Source organism: Amia ocellicauda, chromosome 5, assembly GCF_036373705.1.
Source record: "Amia ocellicauda isolate fAmiCal2 chromosome 5, fAmiCal2.hap1, whole genome shotgun sequence".
In the NCBI taxonomy this organism is placed as follows: domain Eukaryota; kingdom Metazoa; phylum Chordata; class Actinopteri; order Amiiformes; family Amiidae; genus Amia; species Amia ocellicauda.
Window position 1 is genome coordinate 29,317,134 of NC_089854.1, and position 25,362 is coordinate 29,342,495.

At 37.2% G+C, this 25,362-nt stretch overlaps 1 protein-coding gene across 2 annotated transcripts in view; it reads left to right on the top strand.

Annotated features, from left to right (window-relative positions):
- The window catches only part of gas7b (growth arrest-specific 7b), a 98,200-nt gene that overhangs the window by 34,089 nt on the left and 38,749 nt on the right, over window positions 1-25,362 (top strand). For both annotated transcript variants that reach the window (XM_066704709.1, XM_066704710.1), the window contains exon 2: window positions 11,262-11,385. In XM_066704709.1, coding sequence (XP_066560806.1) covers window positions 11,262-11,385 — 124 coding nt within the window. The remainder of the gene's footprint in view (window positions 1-11,261; window positions 11,386-25,362) is intronic.

Below are 25,362 nucleotides of genomic sequence, written 5' to 3' on the forward strand. Positions count from 1 at the left end.
TATTCCTGATTTTCCAGGCAGAAGGCCAGTATTAGTGCAATGGAATGCTATTAAGGCTTTTTCCATCATAAACATGGACCTTTTTAAAGGGTGGGTGGCGGTGGTGGGGCTGGGGCTGGGGGTTAGTCTATATTGTATAGTGAACTCCCACCATAGCCAGCTGGTTGAGTTTTTCAGCGGGGAGGAAACTACAAAAATAAGTTTTATCTTCATAGGTAAAACTTTTAATAAAAGACGCACAGTTCTTAATTATCAAAATTAATCCTTACAAAGGTCTGGCAACAGAAAAAGGAGGAGTCACCTGGTTGCTGTGTAATTTTGGGAACCGTGTTCACTTCATTTACAATCTCTTTTGCCATGTAATTCATGATAGCAGCACATTGGTTTTGTGGTGAGGGAACATTGGTCCATAGTTGAGTCATCCATATTGACACCAAAGAACATGTGCTTCAGGTTTTCCACATTCATGCATTTGTTAGTGCTGCATTTAAAAAAAGTAATTACAAAAAAAAAAAAAATTAAATGATGGCGGATTTTTTAAAAACAATGTTAGTACCCATCTGTCAACATACATTATTAAAGTTTACATATTGGACTTCCTGGCTCAAATCCAATTAAACACTGTTGTGAAGACGTAATGTATTTGCCCAAAACCCTCAGAATGTTTTCTATCTATCAAAATTACTGCTAAGTAAATGGTATCCGACATACTGAACTTTAAGCAGATTGCTTTTTTGGCAATGGAAGTTTGCAATATGGAGGTTATTTGCTTGGGTCCCGTGTCATTGTGAAATCATAAACTGTCTGATTCCTGAATGTTACCATATGTAATGCAAACAATCCCTACGCAAACTAACAATCAGTGTCTTCCTTTTCATTTTGTCTCCTATCCAGCCATATCTTTATGAATTTTGTACAGAAATGAACAAACTAATTGGTTTCTAAGATACAGATAGTACCATGAGGATTAGAGCAAAATTAGATTAAAGATTATAGCCAAAAAACTCTCTTTAATCTCTCTCTCTCTCACCCACACAGAATTATAATCTCTTTAATCAATTTCCTGAGGGGAAGTGGCTATAAAGCACCTGGCTGCCACACAGATTAAACCACAGATGCTAGTGTTAGTATCACCAAGCTCAAGGCAGCTGATCCACCCATACACATACAGTTTATATACACACACTTTTATATGAAATAGTTTAAAGAAAAAGAGAGAAAATAATAATAAAATAAATAAAAAAGACAAGACCCTAAGTCTAAATAGGAAGCCTTGCTATTGTGACATGGAAAAGATTTTTTACAGATTTATTTAATATTAATTATATATTTACTTCTCTCTCTTTGTGAATGTGTGGAGTAGGCTGTGCATATAACTCATTCCTACTTCAAAGTGTCATGACTGCAAGCTGTAAAGTAATAAAATTTGAAAACTTTGAGTACTTCTGCAAGGCACTGTGAATGTATATCTATATACATACACACATACATACATCATCATTAGGCAGTTTGTTTACTTTTAAAAAGGCAGTATGCTTTGTGTAAATAATAAAAATCAATTTTATTAATCATTAAGAGTCACGATTTCTTTGCTTATCAATCATAATTATTTCTCCCCACTCGTCCACCCCCAGTGTGCAAAAAATGCTATTCTTTGCCTTTCTTTATAATTTCCTTTCAAATCTTAGAGAATGAAGATTTTTAACAATACAATGACTCTCACATCATATAACCTGTACTTGATCAGTGTAGCTGTGTTGTACAGTACATTCAGAGCAGATCAGGAAATTCAGCGTGTTCTTGTCACGGCTACAAATAGATACAGAATAAGAAATGAGACATGGCCATGTAGTTTTTTTAAAACTGTTGTTACTAACCTTCAAGGAATGGTCTTTTTCATAGCTATATTTCAAAAATCAGTCCACAAGACTGAAGTCTAAAACCTACGTTTATAATAATGCTACCTGTATTTGTTTTCTTTAGAAAAAGACAGAAACAGACAATGCTGATTCTTTCTTAGCCTACACACACACACACACACACACACACACACGCACAAGCACAAAAGCACGCAACACACACACACACACACACATATTTATATTCTGTTATTTTAGAGTCTTAAATTAAAATAAGTACAACCGAAAGACCAAAATATCTGCAAAGGATCTGAAGCTGGATTTCTCAGGCATCATGCTGGAGAACTTGGGACTTGCCAGCTGACATGTTCTCTTTTTTTTAATAGCACGAGAACCATGTGTGCATGTCCTACAAACAACAATCCCCATTTCAATGTTCTAACTTCAAAGAGAACAGGCACTGTTCATTTGGAGTGCCAGTGCTACACAAGCATATCAAATGTATGTTGTGTGTTTTTTTTTCCGTTGGACGAATGATGGGGTTAGGCACGGTGCTCTTTCACGCAGTTGGTTGCCTCCACAGAGCTAAGTGACTAAAATGGCAGGTGACAGTACTGTCCTGATCCTCAGTAGGCTATTTCCTTTTCCCTCATTCCACAGAGGCATTTTCCTCTCTAGTAATGTTCATACTTCAAAACTGATGTGATTAAACAGACCACTGAGTTTCACAATCGCTAGAGCCACCTGTGGCTTGTGAACTGAGTTTATATATATATATATATATATATTTATAGACACAATTCTTTATATTACTTTATATTGCTACATTTGGAACATTTAAATAATCTGAACATCCTCTGTTTAACCAGCATCATCTTCTACTTGAAGTATTTGTTGGTGCATAATGCATCTTATTTCATTACCTTTTCAAGCATTTGTTTTTAAACAAACACGTAAGGAGATATTATATTTATCAAATAAGTACCTTATATAAACATATTTCTGCCAGCAATGACCTTATCCAGAGTTTCAGGGTACAATAGTAACACACACGTTCTGACACCAACTTGGGTTTTGGCACATTTTACTAATTCTGTATGTTCTGCTCATAACCTCATATAAGGATGCCCCCCCTTTATAAAGCAACAGAACAAAAAATATTCTACTCTTGCTTCTAAGTTTCTTTTCCTGCTTTGTGGAGCTGAACCGTAGCTGGGAGAGAGCTGAAAAGGGGACTCAAGGACTACTACTGGAAAACAGTGCCACGCTCATTATGTGGTGTGCTAGGGCAGTGAAGGAAATGGGATTGGCTTGTCGCAGGGACTAATTACATACCTTAAAAGCACGTTGCAGTCGTTTCTTGTTTCCAGGCAGTTTGCGGTGTGTTTCTGCCTATGAGCTGTTCTGCTTCAATGACACATTACAGAAATTGGGATTTGGAGAAATTATCATTTGAATCTTTAAACCAGAACTCCGGCTGTACCAAATACGGGTCCTCTGAGGCCAAACATACAGTGAGGTGTGTTGTCTGGTTTGGGATGTATGATCCTGCTTCCTCTGTGTATACTGTCAGATAAAAGGTGCTGGTGATAAATCCTTCAATCCGGTCCTTGTTCGGGCCTTGTTCATAAGCACTGTTCAATGGCAGAGATGTGGGTGTGTGTTTAAGACAGATAAGGAGTGTTAGTTAGTAACTCGATGACGCATACAAATAACAATAAAGTCCAATGAAGATGAACAAAGAGGAAAGCCAACCTTCAAACTCACATTTGGCCCCTGTAAGCAAGTGCTGTTTAAGGGGAGTATATTTATAAATGTTTAGAAATGAGTCAGTCTGCCCAAAAGAGGTTGCCTGTGAGTTTTAGGAGTAAAACATTTAAAAGATGCTTTATCCCTTAAGTTACTATTTAATTGAACTTAAGCTAACAGAAGGCTTACATTCTCAAAAAACTGAGGTTGTTAATCATCTCTTTAACAGTCTCCTCAATCATTTCAGGATCCTGATGTTTAATCCCCCCCCAGACTAGAAACAATGACACAGGAAAATAAGCACTGTGGTAGTAAACTGGAGATATCAGCATCCTATAGGAGATTATCAGTAATGATACACTGGGCAGTTTCAGGGTTATGTAAAGACATGGATCTGACAAGTCTCATTGGAAATCCCACAGCAACCTACCTGGGTTTCAGCTTTAAATTGTGGAGGTGTAGTGGAAAAAGTTACATAAATAGATGTCTTTTTTCATAGGGAAGTGGTTCGCCGGGATTAAAATAAAACCTTTTGATGTCTAGCTGTAGCCAGGCTGAAGTATGACTACTAATATCCTGTGCTTCTTTTCACTGGTGTGCCACTGTATAAGCTAAGACAAAACTCTTTTCTTACATTTTGTTGAGAAACCATGTCCTCATCTGTTCAGGTTTGTGCTGGCCCAGTGGTTTTGAAAGTGTGGTTCCTGGTGGTTCATGCCGGTGCACCTTGCTGATGCAAATGCAGCCTGATCTGGAAATAATTACAATATTTCTACCTTTTGTTTTGGACATGAATTCATATTTGACACATATTCAATTTAAAGTCAAAATAGGCAAAATACCCTGATAAAATAAAAACAATATTCCCCTCATGATTTTCATTAACCATATTTTATTTAATGCCGATTGGAGTACACAGTTCCCACTTAGCTACTGCAATAGACACAGCCTGTTCACAACAGCAACATTCATCCCATTAGGGTGGCGAATGGCAGAGAATGAAGTCAGTGCAGTGGCAGTTCTAGGGTTAGAACATAAGAACATAAAGTTAACAAACGAGAGGAGGCCATTCGACACATCTTGCTTTTTTGGTGCCCATTAATAAATAAGTGATCCAAAGATCACATCCAGTCTATTATAGAATTTTACCAAATTTTCAGCTATAACCACATCGCTGGGGAGTTTGTTCCAGATTGTAACAACTGTCTGTGTGAAGAAGTGTCTCCTGTTTTCTGTCTTGAATGCCCAATTTCCATTTGTTTTCCCGGGTCCGTGTGTACCTGTACAAGATTTGAATCAAGTCCCCACGTAGTCTCCTCTGTTCCAGGGTGAAAAGGTTCAGTTCCTCAGTCTCTCAGTAGGACATTCCCTTCAGACCTGGAATAAGTCTGGTTGCTCTCCTCTGAACTGCCTCTAGAGCAGCGATATCCTTCTTGAAGTGTGGAGCCCAGAACTGCACACAGTATCCAGATGAGCTCTAACTAGTGCAGTCTTAACATTACTATATGTAATGGTGGGTCTGAAACTAAACTAAAAAAATATGAAGGTGCAATAAAAAAAAAAAAAAAAAAATATATATATATATATATATATTTACGTTGTGGTAATATGAATCATTTTGTATTATTGGTATTTAGCAATATGATTTAGAGAATGCATTTTGTCACCAAGTGTGGGGGGCTGAGTGATCTGCTGAGATGTTTGCATCGAATAAGTGGTTCACGGGCCAACAAAGTTTGATGTTCAGATGTTCAGTCTGCACTTCATTGTAGAACAGCATGTCTTATGGACTTCATTGGTAACAGTCCAAAAGATATTTGAATGTACTACTGACATGGATTTCCTTAGGTGTACACATGTACATGAGAGAGGATTAAAGGCCTCAGACTAGAATTACTTTGGGAGTGTTTTGAGGTAGAGAACATTCATTCAAGTACAGGAAATCATAGCAAGGTAAGGCATAGAATAGTTTCCACATGGGAAACGTGAGCACTACGGTTTATTAGTTACTGGGAGCTGAAACAAAGCCTGAACTCGGTCTCACACTTTAGAGAGTAAGGAATCCCTTTCATGTTGTACATCAAAGAAATGGATCTGCTGTTTCCCGGCTATCCCAGCTTCCTTTCAGAATACATTTTGACAAGGGAAAAATTGAAAAAGCATGAAATCCTATATCATGCCACTAAATCACCACTAAGTATGCTTATAAAAGATAGGTCTCTACTGTCAAAACCCCACTGATACTCAGTAACCAGGAAGAGAGGGAGTAAAGATTTATGAGGTGGGAGAGAACACATAATCTGTAAAATATTGGACTACGTTTAAGTGTGTCCTGTGATATTTTCTTGGGGGCCTACAAGTCACTTCCACATAACGGCGTGTCTCTATGTGAGCACACCAATATTCAAATATATTGATGAGGCAAACAAAAAGAGTTCCACAGTTTCTCATGTGCCCACTGTGTGCACTTCTCAATTCATTTATGTGTATTATAATATATCTTCATTAAAAAATATATATCTGTAACATAATTTGTAGTTTCAACTGACTGGGTTTAACAAGTGTAACACAGCATATGAAAACACAATACATTAAAAGATTAAAAGGTACATATGCAGTAAAAAAAAAAATACATGAAATATAAATTAATAAACCTTTTTATGAACTGTGTGTTTGGCATTATGGCTGCAATGTTCTCTGGGCAAAGCTGCACTAGGGTTGCCAAATCTGGTAGAACGTGGTCCAGGAAAATGTTATTATGTGACATTATGGCTTTAAGGACTGACCCATAGCAATCTGAAACTTTTTAATAGGGGCTTAGGCAATGAGTTACATTTATGAGTCTGTATGGGAAGCATAGTAGATTAATAGCATGTTAACATTTAGATAAACATTGATACCTGCATCAAGATAGTCCTTATTTTCCATGAGGGCAAATGGAGTAAACAGCCCCTCTGAACTCACTGAATCAGATTGGCAATTTGCACAAAGGACAAATCAGGCCATGTTTTTCCTCACTGAGCACTCACTGTACTAAAAAGGAAAGTACATAAATAATAATTATCCTCAGGCAGTTTTCGGGCAATCCTCTGACAAAAATAGTTTTTCCCTTGCATACAGTATTTCCTGGGCTATATTATATTATTATTGTATTATATTCTGAACATTCCATTCCATTTTTGTGTTAAATATAACACAAGACTTGTGCCTTTTCAATTACTGCATTAAGAATTACGTGCCGTTTCCCAAGAAATCTTACGTCAATTTTTGATTTGAGACGAGGTGGTTATGTGGGGGGTGCGTAGTTCCCAGGGAGATAGAGGGACTGACAATGATCTCTCATGCTCTGGTTTACAACAATTCAGGCCACGAAACCTGCTTAACCAGTACATTGTGCTGATGGAGCACAGCTGGGTGGGGCACGCAGCTGTCACGCTGGTGTCTTCTCAGCAGCTGCTGCTCCTCAATTCCACTGATGTTGTCTGTGGAAAAGAGCAACACAAATATACCAAACAAGAGTGGGTTGGCCCACCCAATTCAAAATCGGTTTATTTTGCAATTCCTAAACCCTGCCCCATACAACATTCCTCCAGTGAAGCGAGATAAATCAATGTGGTTTTCATGTTAGTTCTCTTAATGTAGAGAACCCAGTTGTTGCAACACTAAGTTCAAGGCTTTTGGGTGGTTATCATATACATCCTGGATTTTGAAGAAAAAAAAGTGATTGCTTTGTGCATTGACGATGGATAAGACTTGAGATTGCTGAAGGGAAAAAGAGAAGACGTAATAAATTGCCTCATTTCCATTGTTATTGTATATAAAGCAACCTACTGATTTCCTACTGAATTAATAACTGAATTCACATAATGTAAGGCTATATTCATGAGAAACTCCACATGTATTCATTTTAATCCCCTCTTTCAAAATGATTGAATTATGAACAACCACTTATTACAAATTGTTACAGGGAAACATGCTTGGTTTCCTTATTTCATCACAGAGCAAAATTTTTAACTGACAGCTCATATTTTCTGGGTAGAAGGGATTCAAATGAATGGATGAAACTGCATATTAAAAAAAAGAAGACATTCTCAAATATTCCACCACTAATACAAAACAGCAGTCATACTTTTTGGAAGAAACCTTTATGGAGGCAGGCAGACTGAAGGGGGTGTGGGAAAACCCCAAACTTCACACACGCACGTCTCGTGATTAATTATGATCAAGTTATGCGTAATTCATTTAAAAAACTAGAAAAAATAAGTGTCTGCTTCACTCTTCAATTCCCACATGTTACACTATATACATAGTAAACACAACCCTTTCAAGCAGACATTTTACACACTTGTGTGACCTCATAGTATTTTGACAGTCAAGTAAATACGCACATTTTATTTAAAAGCCTGTAGCACCAGAATATACCAGAATATAACATGTTGCCTCTAATACCTGATCTCTGTGTGTTTTCACAATACACCACAAGTACCACAATCTCATCACACATACAAAATGTAAAAGTAACATTAATTGTAGGAACTGAAATACAGTGTTTTTTAAAAAAGCTTATCTAAGCACATGACCTTAACCTGTGAGATTAGAAGTTAAATGGATCTTACTCATTAATCGACAAGGAAATTATAGAGAGCCTTGTGATAGCTTATTTTTAAGACTAGCTGCTTGTTTTTTTCTTCTTCTTCAGTGTATCACGCTTACCCTGTGAGTATTCGTATATAAATATAAATATGGGTTTTCCCTCATGCAGAAACTTGAAATAACACTACCTAGAGTGCAGTGTGATACAGAACAGATCTTCTCAGAGTCTGCAAATGTTTCACCATCCTTAGTCGAGGGGACACCAGCTATGACTGTTTCTGCTTGTGCACTCCTGGGGACTGATGCTGATTGATAGCTGACATCAGATCGCTGAAACCTCGTCACTCGTGCTATAAAAGTGATCCTTGTCAAATACAGCAAATCACTCAACAGCCAACCCATTTCTCTCCAGCATTTGACTTTCAAATTCAAACATGACAGCTACATGGGCCTAGCTGTTGACTGCTAGGCCAAAAATGTAGTCTCCTCATTTATCTGCAAGATGCTTTATTCATCTGCTTAAGAGATTCACTTGAAGATTTTACATTCAATCTGCTTTTGTTTGGTTTTTCATTGACAAAATGTTTCTTCTGGTGGAATCTCTCATTCAGTGTTTCCCCCACCAGTGCAGCTCATAAGCTATCACTTTGTCAAGACATATGACCTGACTTTTATTATTTTACAGTTACATTTCATCATCATATAGTCACTGATGTAGTAAAGAATCTGTGCGAATCAAAATTTTTATGTTAATCTCCCCACAAATTAGACTAAATTTAACGCATTGAAAGAAGGCTTCTTAAAATGTAAAGCTTGTTGTGCTCCATCAGCCAAGGTTAAAATAACTATACAAATGGCTGTTTCATTTTACTGATGTGCAAGTTCCTGTTGTAATCAAACTCGGTGGAAGTTGAAATTGCAATGTAATTTGATCCTGATTGCTCCCCTATTAAATTCTGCCATAGTACTATTTTGAACCCCTTTGGGTCAACGTGTACAACTAATAGAAATGCATTTTTACCACAGGATGCTTTTTTAAATATAAATATATACAGTGAGGGAAAAAAGTATTTGATCCCCTGCTGATTTTGTACGTTTGCCCACTGACAAAGAAATGATCAGTCTATAATTTTAATGGTAGGTGTATTTTAACAGTGAGAGACAGAATAACAACAAAAAAATACAGAAAAACGCATTTCAAAAAAGTTATAAATTGATTTGCATGTTAATGAGTGAAATAAGTATTTGATCCCCTATCAATCAGCAAGATTTCTGGCTCCCAGGTGTCTTTTATACAGGTAACGAGCTGAGATTAGGAGCACTCTCTTAAAGGGAGTGCTCCTAATCTCAGCTCGTTACCTGTATAAAAGACACCTGTCCACAGAAGCAATCAATCAATCAGATTCCAAACTCTCCACCATGGCCAAGACCAAAGACCTGTCCAAGGATGTCAGGGACAAGACTGTAGACCTACACAAGGCTGGAATGGGCTACAAGACCATCTCCAAGCAGCTTGGTGAGAAGGTGACAACAGTTTGTGCGATTATTCGCAAAATGGAAGAAACACAAAATAACTGTCAGTCTCCCTCGGTCTGGGGCTCCATGCAAGATCTCACCTCGTGGAGTTTCAATGATCATGAGAACGGTGAGGAATCAGCCCATAACTACACGGGAGGATCTTGTTTATGATCTCAAGGCAGCTGGGACCATAGTCACCAAGAAACAATTGGTAACACACTACGCCGTGAAGGACTGAAATCCTGCAGCACCCGCAAGGTCCCCCTGCTCAAGAAAGCACATGTACAGGCCCGTCTGAAGTTTGCCAATGAACATCTGAATGATTCAGAGGAGAACTGGGTGAAAGTGTTGTGGTCAGATGAGACCAAAATCGAGCTCTTTGGCATCAACTCAACTCGCTGTGTTTGGAGGAGGAGGAATGACCCCAAGAACACCATCCCCACCGTCAAACATGGAGGTGGAAACATTATACTTTGGGGGTGTTTTTCTGCTAAGGGGACAGGACAACTGCACCGCATTAAAGGGACGATGGACGGGGCCATGTACCGTCAAATCTTGGGTGAGAACCTCCTTCCCTCAGCCAGGGCATTGAAAATGGGTCGTGGATGGGTATTCCAGCATGACAATGACCCAAAACACACAGCCAAGGCAACAAAGGAGTGGCTCAAGAAGAAGCACATTAAGGTCCTGGAGTGGCCTAGCCAGTCTCCAGACCTTAATCCCATAAAAAATCTGTGGAGGGAGCTGAAGGTTCGAGTTGCCAAACGTCAGCCTCGAAACCTACCAACTACAAGAAACGTCTGACCTCTGTGATTGCCAACAAGGGTTTTGCCACCAAGTACTAAGTCGAAGGGGTCAAATACTTATTTCCCTCATTAACATGCAAATCAATTTATAACTTTTGAAATGCGTTTTTCTGGATTTTTTTGTTATTATTCTGTCTCTCACTGTTATTGTATAGATACACTTTTTAAATTAATGGTGCACGAACTGTATGTGGATGTGAACAGAATGTACTTAATTAAGTTCCTCTGTCTGCTAAGCTGCTCTTTTATTTCAGCATTTCAGCATTGCCGTTTGAATTGCAGAAACAGGGAGCAGCCAACAGATAGCCTTGTACTGAAAATGATCAATAGATAACACATGCCATGCAAAGTGACAAATCCATATCAAATTAATTCCCTAAGGAATGCACACTTTTATGATTAATTGTAGAAAACATTATAATCACAGTATACCATGCTGTTCCATTTATTTTCATTATCTTAACTTTGTCAACAATGCTTACAAGCGTTATTCCCTATTTGTATTATAACCAAACACTTGAACAACACAGAATGGTGCAATGGGAGTTACAAACAAACAAACAAACAGGAAAAAAAAAAAGTGTTTTCAGTCAGAGAACATGGAACCTAACCATCGAGGAGTTAACGTGTGTTTTTGTCTTCATACTGTAGATGAAAGGTGAAATGTCTGTTTATCTGCTTTATTGTGGTGTTCCATACCATCAATCTTAATGTCACACATTTTCTATTTACACAGAAGCCAGTATCTGCGAGTCCTCTCCCTGGAGATGAGCCATGCAGTAGCAGCCCACTTCCTCAGGGATGGAAATGCTATATGTCGCCTCAGGGTCGCAGGTACTACGTCAACACCCACACCAATGGTAAGTGGAGCACACGTCCTGACAATGCATTCGTTTAGCAAACTCATGGATGCTGCCATGGCGAAACAGAGAAAATGGAATCCAGTTTCAGATAAGGATAAGATGACAGAGATACAGAGATAAGGGTCTCGTTGAAGGCTTTGTGGTGTTTCCCAGCCCTTATCAGTACTTCTTCACTATTCTATTGCATTGTGTTTCCCCTCCACCGAGTACAAATTCAGAATGTAAAAGATAAAACATCAACAGAGGATGAAGAGAAAAAAAAAAGTGTTTTATTTTGTCCAAGTAAACATGTTGACCAGGGTCAAAGTGCATTGAAAAAAAGAAGAATGTAGCATTGAAAGATTGGTTGTTTTCTCCTTATAAAGAAAGCCACCACCCTAACAAAGGTAGTATCTATTTCAACCACATATGTGTAGGGGAACCTGTTAAGCAATTTCAGCTTTTTATTCTGGTAAAACCTTAATTTGCTGGCACTTAATTTCCTTCAAATGCGTACGTAACTCAATTTTAACCAAAACCATTTTAGAGTATTTTCCAATTCCGGATGTGCAAGTGGAAACTATATTTTATCCGAGTTCCACAAACCAAACTGACAAGCTGAGTTTTGCCATTTCCTGACCATGAATAAACAATCAAATAAATACATACAAACATAAAAGAAAAACAAAAAGAAAAATCTTGAGGGTTCCATGATTCAGATGGCTGTGGATTCAAGAGAGATGTAAAATTGACTTCAAGATTTCAAGATTTTAAAAATTACTAAGCGATCAAACCACTGAGCATTTAAAGTACTTTTACAGGCTTAAGCTATGCAGCAGCAGAAAGAAACCACATCCAGATAATATTAAATATTATGAGCCAGAAATTCCTTGGGTTGGGACTTGCATCCTTTCAGTGCTCAGCATTCCTTCTAAACTTTTTATAGAGGAAAGAACAAACCAACTGGAGTTTGTAAGTTGTTTAAATTACAGTGAAGAATGTGAATGGACCATCAAAATCAGCAAATCATTCCCTCATTTTAAATCACTACTGGTCTATATCATAAATCTTTTAGAGTAGAGTTATGTATTTTTCTTATTTTAGAACTAGTAGAATAGCAGGTGAAAAAAACATTTTTTGGGGGGAATAGTGATATCCCTGCAAACTGATGGCAGATTTTCCATTAAAATTGGTTTCACCCTGAAGATATTTTGACAGCTATGTTTGCCTTACAATGGTCTGGCCTACAAGAGCTGTAAGCATTAAATAATGATAAGATGTTGGCATAAAATTACAACGGGAGAAGATTTCCACAGATCCTGAGGTGTTTTTTCATATGCAGTGAATATATAATGATAAAGAGTGAATTGATGGTTTTAATAAGACAACCATGCAAACGTTTTGTATCATCCTCTCTCTGCTTTTATAGGAAAAGTAAAATGGACAGGAGTGATGGATTACTGATCTGATTACACAAGATGTTCTGCCAGGAATGTCTGCCTGGATTCAGATTTGATTTGTTCAAACAGACTATTGTCTATACAGAACAGTGAGGCATGGATAGATCACACTGGTACTGTTAGCGCTCTGCAGATCTGCAGCGCTGTACCATGATCTCTTCTTGATCGCACATGTGTTTGAAGGCATGTGTTAGACAACTATGATTTTGTACACTTTCCAGTTCAAACAGTCACTTTCCAAGTGTCACAGATTGTGACTTTTGGAGAAGACCACCTTTTTATTTATATATTTTAATCCCTCTCTAAGGAAAATGGAATAGACCAGAAAAGAGTTGTCAGACAAAAACATTTTTTTGTGTGCATTTTTCTTAAACCGCAGCATAAAATTTTTCTCTCTCAGTTGCTGACTTCCTTTGGATAAGACTAACGGATTAAGAAATGTTATCTTTGCAGCAGCTCTGTTTTCAAGTTGCCAAGAAACTTAAGCTGTTTCATTGGCCCCATTGATAGTCACCTGGAAGACTGGCGAACAGAAGAGAGGGTGAAAAGCACTGAGGGAGAGCAAGCGGATTTTGCTATGAAAGGGGGTAGAAGTTGCCATTTGAACTTTTCAGTTACAGAACATAATCAAAGATAATTAAAAGTCAGGAATTGTGTGCTTTATTAAAGTATTGAGTACATGGGTTGAAAGGTAGAAGGATGGACAACTATGGATTATTGCTTCTACATGGAGGCATGGAAATTGAAATTAGGTTGGTATTTTATAATGATAAAGTTTAGCTGTATAAAAATAATGCGAGTATTTAATTGGTTGAAGTATGGTATTTTTCAGATTCAGCAGATTTTGATGCTTCTAGTTTGCTGCAACGAAAAAGCAGAACTGTTACACAATGTAGTTGCATTATATATAAATGAAGGGATCCCTGAAATTAATGCATCTAGGGTAGCTGGGACAGAAAAGCGATGTCTAATGATTAATTGTCCAGATATGCTTCTTCCATTTACCAGACAAAATAGGGCACACCAGGAATTTAATAGCCTCAGAGAAAGCTGGGGCTACCTTTAAATGACCCTCATATTGATGTGACCCCTTTGGAAAGCACACAGAAAATCCTTATGCAATTAGTTGCCTCACTGACCTCAATAATATAGAAGACCATGTTTCCATTTATAAAGCTATTTTGGTTAAAAAATAAGTTACCTACGAACGTGCATTAAGTTAGACTAAATAGTCAGAGAATTAAGACATTTTGAAAGGAAGGTTTTCTTCTCAGATTTCTTTAAGCTCTCTGTGATGTTTAAAGACTAAACAGTCCAGGTCATTTTTAGTAGGATACGTAGGCTTTTATCTTTATTGTTTCACGTTTCTTTTTTAACTGGGGCTTACGATTTCAGCTACTACAGTGTATATCTGGGTAGCTTCTTGTACAAAAGGTACAGATGTGGTTTATCTTTCTTCACTACATTTCACAAAGGACAATAAAATTAACTTGTTTTATTAGAATTCACACAGTTTCCATTTACATAAATATCGGGTATATGTATGTGATCCTTCCAAATATATGTAAAGGTAAATACATAATAAAAACTGAGCTTGGGCTGGGAATAAATCCAAATATGAATCCACCTGCCAATTTCAAATTACTTCACTTGGTTTAAGGAAGTAGCCTCAATAGCTAAAAGAAAACTAAGGATCTAGTGATTTATGAAATGTTGCTCGGATATTATAGCATCTAGTCATGCCACACTCACACCATACTATCTCTTAATAGACTTAGTCTGTGTTTATTAAGGAACAAACCCTAGTAATTGCAAGCTCTTTAACACCCTTACCTCTTAAAAATATAAACTTTGAACCAAATAATATGACCAATTAAGCAATGGACCCGTGGCAGTGTGCGCTTAAAACATCATTAAGAGGGAGTTTGGCTTTGAAGATGTGAATTGTCCCAGTACACCAGATGGAATAAATACTTTTCTAAATACAGCATAGACTCTCCACCCCGATTATAACCACATCATTGCTTTGGATGTTGTGCCATGATTCCTTATAAAATTACATTAAACAGTTTACAGCATGCAATTTGTTAGAATCTGTTATTGTGAAAAGAAAACAAAATCAATGTCAATTACATGGATTGCTCTCATCCAGACAAGTTACCCAAGCCCTTGTCATTGAACCTTTCCTATTGGCTTGCTAAAATATACATCCAATTAGGTCTAACTCTATTTTGTAATCTCCAAAGTAATGGTAGATGCATTTTGTAATGGAAAACCATAGGCCCATATCCTTTATGGGGAGGAACTTTAGTGCAAGGAATTGTGCAATACAATTTTTGTTGTTGCATGATCTTAGCGTAGGGGTGCAATCAAGTCCATAATTTAAAACTGATGCAGAGATAACGTGCAGCACACCTCACCCAGCGTAAAATCAAAACATACCATTTATACATAAGTCTGGTTCAGTTTAACCTCGGTTAACAACCTTTGATTCTGTAGCCCTTTAAAGGAATTTTCACAGCTCCATTGCATTTCTGCAGATTCCTCCTCAAACATGTTCATTTATCCAAGACCAAAGACAAACTGTAATATTCATCAAGTCACATGTTGAGTACAGGATAGTCTTGTTGGTTATGGACAAAGGATTTGTATTTAATTTAATTCCATGTGTGTGATTAATTAATTTACAGTCGGCCTGAATCGTTCAATGTAACATTCCCATTCAATATGGACTTATAGTATTTTTATCTGATTATGAGCACTTTATATGACTTAAGCTACCCAGCATAGATGGTGGCATATGTAATGGCACATATATATAATTTTGCCATTATTATTCAGGCTTTAATCTTGTTAAAAAAAGGCTTTAGCATTATATTAATTGAAATGCATTTATATAATATTCACTATAAAATTAGATTTGGAAATAAATAGTTCTCTGCAGTCTCATCCCGATTCCAGATCATCCTAAAAATATTCTGTAATGATGAGGCCAAGAATGCCACAAAATGTTTCCAGTACTTCTTTTTTTTTCCTTGTCGCAGATCCAGCTTCACAACATGAAACATGTTATACTGGTATGTGAAAGGCCTTACCCTAAAATGTCATCAAATTTCAAACGATCTCATGCCACATACCACAACACAGAGTGGCAGATACTGTGTCTGATTTTAGAAACCACCCTTGATGTGACACTTCTGTTGCAATCAAGCACTACGAGAAATTACTCCCATTTTTCTGAGCAATACATAATATTATGTTATCAGGGGAATCTGAAACCCTCAGTGTCTCAGGGCCTTGTTTTTTTTATTTATTTAATGAACAATTTCCCATTACTTAGACTGGTTTTGGTATGTTTATTACTTTTCCGTTATACAAAAGCACAACAACAAAGGATGGATCATATTTGGAAATTAAAAAGAAAAACAGCAACATCAACAACAAAGCCACTACTAGTAATTTGTATCGATAATTATATAAGTAGTGAATAACCTGGCCATTATTTTGGAATACATTTTGTTTGTGAGATGGTTAAGCAAAGAAAAGGCTAACAATCATCCAGTCTCATCTAACATCCGCAAATTAGTGAAAGCCTAGACAAGAAATCAATGTTATGAGATTGAACTTGTACCAGTATAGAATCGGGTATTTTACACATCATCCAAATGGACACCACTAATAGGTAGGCCAGCTTCCAATCTGTGGTATCCAAGGGAAAACGAATCAATTTTTACAATTCCTGCCACATTTCGAGAGAGGAACCTCAAATCAGCCTTTTTATAGGAAAACAGTATGCCTCCTGGCCACAGCCGTATCTAAGCACTGTTTTTCGACGAGCACAATTGTGTGTGTGTGAAAGGTCAGTTTGATAAGGCTCTGCTATTTATGTCATCGTGCTGTTGAATCGCCATGGATACCACAGTGTGTGGGTGTTCTCTGCCTGTGCTGGCAGTGTGTAAGATCCTTTTTCAGGGTTCCTGTTTACAATGTGCAACCACACCGCTGCTCCTTGTCAAAGCTGGATTGCTGTGAACAGCAGGATCGCATAAACACCTGAAGCTGCTGATCAAATGCACAAATCTCAATAAGAGCCCAAGCAGACAAAGTGTGCCTTGCCTCGTTAAAATAAATTAAGGCAGTGGTGGAAAGAAGTTACTACTTGGTCTCGGTGTACATTTCCAGCGTTCTTTTGCAAAGCTCATTGTGCAGCAGCCCCTTGTGGTCATGACATCGCTGATGTTTATTTCAAGAAGAAAACTTACTGAGAAAATCTGCTGTAATGCTAACGCAGACTGTTGTCATAATCCTGTTCAAATCAATCTATATTTCTATTATAATGAAATTGAGCTGTCACTTGAGCTGTCAACTCCAAAAATCTCTTAGCTCTCCTATGGGGTATATCAATAGGATTTGCTTTTAGGAAATAAAACAAATGACAGGATTTCATGTATAATGATCTTGAGAGGCAGTAAGTACTATGACACACAATTAGTTACACTTTCCGGAGCAGATAATGTTTGAATGCAGTGTGAGACATGGGGGGTGGGGGGAGACATTACTGTATCACCTGGGAGGGAGTGAAAGCGATCATCATACACACGCACACACACACACACACACACACACATGAATGAGAACATATCAAAGCTTTCCCAACACTTTCCAGATTTGGGAAGCTAACAATCAGTGATTGTGCTGTGTTTGTCACAGTATTGACATGCCTTAGGGGAAATGAAACAGGTTCTTGCAAGCTCTTTGTCTTGCTCTGTGACCAACAGACAACTCTTGTGGCCTGTGGATGCTTGATACCCTGCCAGGACCGTTTTTTTTTTTCCCTCTCTCTTAGCTTGTTTGAACACTGTGGTCAGTCGAATGGGAATCTGCAAGCGAATGGCAATCATTTCTGCTGAGGTTAATTGCTTTTTGCAGATAGATTAGTTCTTGTTTAATGATCCTCAGAACACCAGAGTATGTGCCCATAGGGAGTACTTGAAGTAGTGTTCTCCTGTCAACAGTTTCAGGATTACACATGGCTTTCGCTTGCTGAACCGTTCAGGAAATATGAAGAGAAAAACAAATGCTTTGATACATTCACTACTATAGCTTTCAAATGGCCTTTAAAAATAAGCAGTGTATGAAAGCTACAGCAGCCGTTGCTTCTTTTTCCACCCCTAACAATTAAGCAAAATTACTCACAGTATCGGCAGATACCATATCAAAAAATGAAACTGGCCACTAATCAGCATGCATTTGGAGATAAGAGCAGACATGGAAATCTGATTTGTGCATTTGATATACTTGGTCTTCACTGCCTTTAAGTTTTCTTAACAATATGTCAAAATTAATGTCTGAACAGGCTTGAGGGTATAGAAGCTAATTAATACTAATACCAAATTTAGAGTGCTTTTCCTAGAACTCTGTGCTGTTGTATTTTTTAAATATAGGTAACAGTCCAAATACATGAAAATACATTATATAAGGTTAAATTAGAACAATGTGTATGAGTTACACTTGAAGCAAGTGTTCTCTTTTTCTTCTCCTGTGGGTTGGTTTTAAATAAATATCTTTGAAAGCTGCACACCCTTGAACTGTTTTCAACTTTGTGGCAAACGTTTGTGGTAGCAGAATCAAGAATTTGTGATACACTCTTAAATGTAACAATATAAACATTATTATTTTTGCATTTTGTTATTATATTTTGGAGGCGAGGTTGAAATATGTCCACAAGACAAATGATCCACAGTTTAGATGTTTATTTATAGAAATCAAGAAAACAAACCGAATACCTGTGCATTGACGAGTACAAAGTGATGCTCTTGCCTCTTGGATCACAGGTTCTATACAGGACATCCCATATTAATATGTCACATCCTATCGGCTAATAACCAGGAAGGGCTGCTACTAGGTTCCACACAATAACAAGCATTGAGTGCAATAAACCTCCGTAACAATACATAAATAAATATATAAATAAATAAAATCATGATAATAAGTTAATTAAAATTATTCTCGCGGTCCAGTCATAAGCGTCTGGTGGTCCTACAGAGAGAAAAGAGAACTGAAGAACAAATCAGATTAAATAAAATAACTACATTCATATTCTGAAAATGTGTATTGTATCCCAGGGGTTTGGATTCTTGAGCTAGATATTCAGAAATACTGTATCTAAATCGGTGAGAGAAAATATTGAGGATGTGTGTCAATCCTTGAGTATAATGTGTAACAACAAGAGGCTATGACATCTCCGTGATGAAGACATTTCACAGCGAAATATGTTTTTCATGTAAAAATATATGATTAACTGCGATAAAGTGTGTGGCTTAGAGACCAACCCCAGAAGGTACTGTGTTCAGGTACTCTCAGCAGGTTCATTATACACAATGGGCAATAGTCTCTCACAAGAAAACAACTTGATGAGAGTAGATCCCTGTACACCATATGATTTGTCCATTGGTTGAGTTTTTAAGGGCATGAGACAGTGTGAAGTTCTCAACAGCATGTCTGTGGGCTTTGACATCAGTGGTCAGCTTTCTCAGTTCCTTATCCTTTCATTTGAGGACTCATATTCTGGTATTCTCATGTTGCTTGAATCACCCCTAAGGGTTTGGTTTGGTCAATTAAATTATACATTATTTGAAATCTTGCTCAAGAAGAAAAATAGTTTTTAACTGACTGACTCTCATAAACTTGCAAGAACTGGTAAAATTGCTTATCTTGGGAGTTCTCAATCTCTGTTTTGTGTGGGTGTTTTTTCCCCTAAATGTGCCCACAGCTAAAATTAGCAAATCATTTGGGATTTACATAGATTGCTTGCAACATGAACAGAAATAAGGTGTACTTTTTCGACAGATTTTACTGCAGTAGACTGATTCTCAGGGTACAAAACTAGACTACTTTGACTACTACGATTTGCAACTGAACGCCCATTACTTTATTAAGAAACAATAGTGTGAAATGCCAGTTGTGTTCAGACACAGTAATTCTGTATGCTCATGATTGTGTAGATTGGAAAAGATGTAAGACATGGAGCTTTTAAATTCTTTCAGTAAGTAGTGGTTTTAATGCAAATGAGAACAGAAGGTTGCAAGCCAGAGGGTGTAATGGCACACAGAAAACAGTATCATATGGCTTTTAATGAAAGATGAGGTTCATTAATCTTAACTAAGCTGTTAGCCATGAATACTGATGACAAATGGGAATTGAGGGAATTTTCATGAAGTGGTAAAATGTTCCGTTTGTGTAATAAGAAAGAACTGAGTACTGAGTAATGAGTAGAATGTTGTCTTCCATGTATTAAAAGAAAAAACAAATTGAGCATTACCCTGCAATACATTTTCTACAAAAGCTGGGGTGCTTCGTTGTTCTAATTGGTTCTGAAGGAACAAATTAGACTTACTTACTTCTGATGGCAGTTGCTTAGTAACAGAGTCATTAACGCTCATGGTCTTATATAGTAATAAACATTGTCAGAAAGATAATTTGAGCTTCTTAACTGGTTTCCACATAGTTTTTACTTTCAAATGTATTTTGTCTCCAAAGCGAATACAAACTTCAACTAAAGGATATCTATGAGTAAAATTAATTAAATAGCATGAATAAAATACATTTCATTATATAAGTTCCCTGATGTTTTCAAAATTGGTTGTTTGGAGAGGATAGATAGATCAAGACATTTGAACAGGGTAGTTTGTAGAACATTGTACTTAAATCCAGTTACATTTCACTGTCAGCTCAAGCAGCCTTTTCAAATAAATGTTATGTTGAAGTGGTTTTGTTACAGGGTTGTTGTGTTTACCGATCTAAGATTTAGTAATTATGAGCTTTGCATTTAAACCAAAATATCCTTGATAAATTGGACCCTTTTTTCTTAATTATATTTTCTATATACATTAGGGAAATGTATTGTGCTGAATTTTAGGTTTCTGTCATTCTCAGTAAAATAAATAACCTGAAAAAACAGGAAATCCTTTATTTTTGTGTCAGTGTTACACAGACCTGTAAAGTTTTCACTTCCTTATTTGTTAAATTTTTCCTTAGGGTAATCTTGCTGGACAGGGGCCTGACCCTCCTCTCTAGGCTTTGTCAGAGGAGGAGGGCCTGGAGGAAGTGAATAATCCCACAGAGGCTACTTTTAATCTTTCCTGTCAGTGCTTAGTTTTCCCATGATCTGAAATGTCATCTCAGTACTGGAACTGACAGTGAAAAGAATTTGATTTTCCAATCCAGACAAAACAGACTTGAAGTTGAGCTCCCTTCTTACAAAGATGCCTGTGTTTGTACTCCCTTTGCAAATTCTTCCAAATTGTATTGTGGGTGGGTGGGGGGGGGGGGTGCTAGCTTGCATAACAATATGACAGGTTTAGTACACGATTAATTGATAATAGCAAATCATTTTTTGGAATGGAGCAAGAAATAACATCTTAATATCACTGCTATGTTATAAATTTCACATCAACTGGAAGAGGATTTAATTATCTTAAATTTAGTAATGGAGCCACTGTACTATTACAAGTAAGAACTTTTTTTGTTTTAAAGACACATTTTTAAAGATTTTTTTGTTTTTTTGTTTCACTTTTCCAATGTTATGTTATCTGTAAAACAACACGTTCAGCAGTTTATAATTTCTGAAGACTTCAGTGGTGTATTTGCAATGATTGTGGCATGGAGTATGATTCCTTTTCCACGCTTTCCATAAGCAGCTATAAAACATGCTGAAACTTAAATATTATCAATAGGTGTCTAATGTATTAGATCTTAATGTGGACTGGTCATAAGGCATACAAGGTGTCTCTCTTTCTCCCACACACTGTCTTTAGGGGCTGCGACAGGCCCCTAAAAGACATTGCGTCACCCTTGCCCATTTCCTTGCATTCTGTGATAGTGAAACCAGACCATGTGTGTCACTTTCAGGGAAGGTGGTGGAGGGGGATGTACAGTTTCACCTTAAAGTGCCAATTTCCCGAGGCACCAGGCCAGTAATTTAATGCTAAATTGCACAATAGAGAAGATACTGTATAGAATCCTACCCAAATACAAGTTTAAGTCAGGTGATTGTTATAGTATTACATAGGCCTCCTTCTAAAAGTTGTTAAGAGGAGCAGCTAGTATTCAAGTGTAGCACATTTTTTGGCAATATATCCAGTTTGACTTACAGGCAAAAAACTTCTGTTTTTGTTGAATTTGGCAGTTGCCCATTCATATAATGCTGCTTTAAGATCCTTGATAGAGAAGAAGCAGTTGATTTATTGGTTAAGTTCCCTGTAACACGCAGGTAAAATAGTCTATCAGAGCCAGCTGCTGACTTGTCTTCCTTGTAAGAATACACAAAATGGAAAATAATTCTATGATAATTCTATAATATTTCTCTTTCTTCTATGAATGTGTGGCGTCACAGATAAAGACTTGCTGTAATGCAAAGTAAACAAAAAGAGAAAAAAAAAAAGCCCTGGCTTACAGCGCTTAGATTATTTTATCCCTTTCCCCAGGGCAATTAGGTTAATTCCTAGGGAAGTGAGCTCTTGTCTGGTTATGGAGCCAACTCTGGCAGCGAGATAAATGCATGAATCAAGCTGTAGTCCACATCTGGATCAAAATTAGCAAAGCAAAAGAAAATAGCTATTACTGAAACTTTAGCAAAAGCCATGAAATCAACAGGAAAAAAAACAACATACACAAAGGGAGCCAGTCTCCTTATTTGAGCAACCACCAGAGTTAAACATGATTCACCTTTTTCTGCGCACTTTGGAGGAATACAAATATAATGTTGTGTTAGAAAACTGGTTTACTGGAATGGAAGCTCTCAAACTCCTCATCCAATAAGTATAAACATCCCTCCTAAATAAGTTAAAGCAGTGATATCACACTTCATTCGCATATATGATACTCCCATTATAATCATAATATTTCCTCACATTATTTAAAAAAAAACAAAAAAAACACTGTAAATCAAACTTGTAAAAATCAAGTCTCTGCCATGGCATTTGTACATAAAATACCAATTCAAAAGCACTCACTGGCATCTCTCCTGCGCTGTAGATCCCACCCCTGTCTACAAGACTAGGTGTGAACATGACTCAGCTAGTGCAGTTTTTTTACTTCCCATCAACATTAATGGTGAGAAAAGGCCCTCAGATTTCTACAGCAGGGACTGGTCATGCACTTGGGGCTCTGAATAATAATGGGCCAAAAACCCAACTAATGCATTGCTGGTGATACAGCCTTGAGCAGAGGATTTGTGGCAAAGTATCAATATTACAAGGCTGTGATTATGAATACCATTAGCACTTCTCTGGGAACATCCAGCCTTGACCAAATTCCTCCAGTTACATAAAAGGTACTCCTGTGATCTGTGACGGGTTATCTTCTCATTCAACTTTCACGAAGTCAAACTACAAAAGGTGTATATGTTTGGTTTATGGTTTACTAATGCCAACAGAATTCCCGCTGAAGGAAAAAGCCAGATCTGCGAAATGTATAGATGTGTGATTTACATGTAAGTCAAGTTGGAATGTATTCAGTATAGGGTTGTAGGACTTGAATGGAGGAGATGTCTTTTAGAGCCAAGATCATTTAATCAATGTTGAACATGACAGCAAGCGTCTTTACTTGAGAGTGTTTGAAATGCCATGTCTGTTTTCCTTTGCAGTCCTGCATTCTCCAAATTAAAATCTTCTCCCTCACATTGCCATCACCACTGAAAATGCACTGAAGAGATTTGCAGGTTGTTTTTCTAAAGCTGCCACTTTGATAGGCATCCCTTAATATGCATTCAGAGACATGCTGATGTTATGAAAAATTGTCTCTGGGTATATTTCAACAAATGAAAATGTTGAGCCCTATGACAAGATTCTGAGCTGGATTGCAATGCTAATTTGTTGCTAATTTCAAACTCTTGCTAATGAGAGGAGGTTTAATAAGAACAACATGTTTCAGATGCAATAATTCGGTTTTTCAAATCTCATGTATGCATTAAGGACTAATTTGCAGAAGCATGTGTAGCGCAGTGTTGTTGTTTTGGGGATTCTAACAAGCAGGGAAATTGGAAGAGGGACTGAAATACAAAGACAAATGAAAGGGTTGGCTTCAGTTACATCTGCTGGGCAATACACTTGCCTTTAATTTGGCACATTGTGAATGTTAGAAGAAAGAGGCCACTCATCAAGTCTGTGAGTTATCCCACTTTCAATCAATTAAAGCCACGGACACACTCACACTCACAAAACATCGGTTACTGATTTCTGACATGAACTTTACAACCCCACACCTACACAGGGCAATTATCATGTCTCACAATATGTGGTTTAAAAAACAACTGCAAATAAGGGTGATTGTTTTTGTATACCTTAAATTTTCAACTTGTGGTGAAGTCTAGGAGACAAATCCTTAGGAATTTTCACCCCCTCACCTCTACCCTTCCCCCCTAGTACGGTTTAAATGGACCCATCAGTTTCAACTTCCCCACCTACAAAAAATACACAAGTCCCTTACTGTATGAAACTTAACAAATTATCTTTTTTTTAAATCAACCTCAGTGTTTGGGATAAATACTTAAGTGCAATAGGTTCTAGTTTTCCACTGGGCTGGTGGAGACGTTTGGTAAAATTGCCACCTACACTGATTGTGCATTTTCTTTCGTATGTTGAAATATCTTTTAGGAATGCCCTGTATACATACAATTACAAGTAAATGACTGTGGGCAAAACAAACATTTCATTCATCCACTAATCCAAAATGGTTACTCATCTAGTCAGATAGTTTCAGCTCCAATTCTGTGAAAACAAATGGATGCTTTGAGACAGGATTTTTTTTCCCTATTCAGCAGACATCATCATCAGAGATGCTGATAACAAAATGTGGTTAAACTCCAACAACACTACATGTGGAAAGGTCACATGTTCATAATAATAAACCATTAAATATATTAGTCTGAATGCTTTGGGAAGAGAAATCCATGAAAAGAATGGACAGTGGTGTGTCTACATTAGTATTTTGGGCACATTGCTTAATTTGCTCACATGTACAAGTGATTTATTTTGGTGCAAATATACTTGCATCTGAATATTAGCTGCCAATTAGGAACCTACGTGTAGTGTTTATGGTTTACTACGGTGTTAAGGACAGACTTAATAAAATGAAGAGAAAAAAAAAATGTGACAGCATAGCAGAAAACAAGGAACATATGCTGCATGATCCATCCATCCTTCGTTCAGCAGCTACTGATATGTGACTAAGCATGTTCAAAGTGTGTGTCGCTTTCGTAAGAGATTGACAAGACCAGCTGTTCTTGATTTTCAATCAAAAGTTTGGATTGGATTGGTCAGTAATATGCCCTTTTTATATATACAGTAAAATGGTTTTCCACTTCAATTGGAAAGCAGTTAATGAGTGACTAATTTACAAATGTATGATAGTGTGAGTATGTAATTTATTATGAAAAACACAAATAGCATCCTTAGCATATGAACGTAATTGGATAATTGCCAACTTTTCTTTGCAAAAGCACAACAGATACGTTTTCTAGCCAAGGCACTATTTC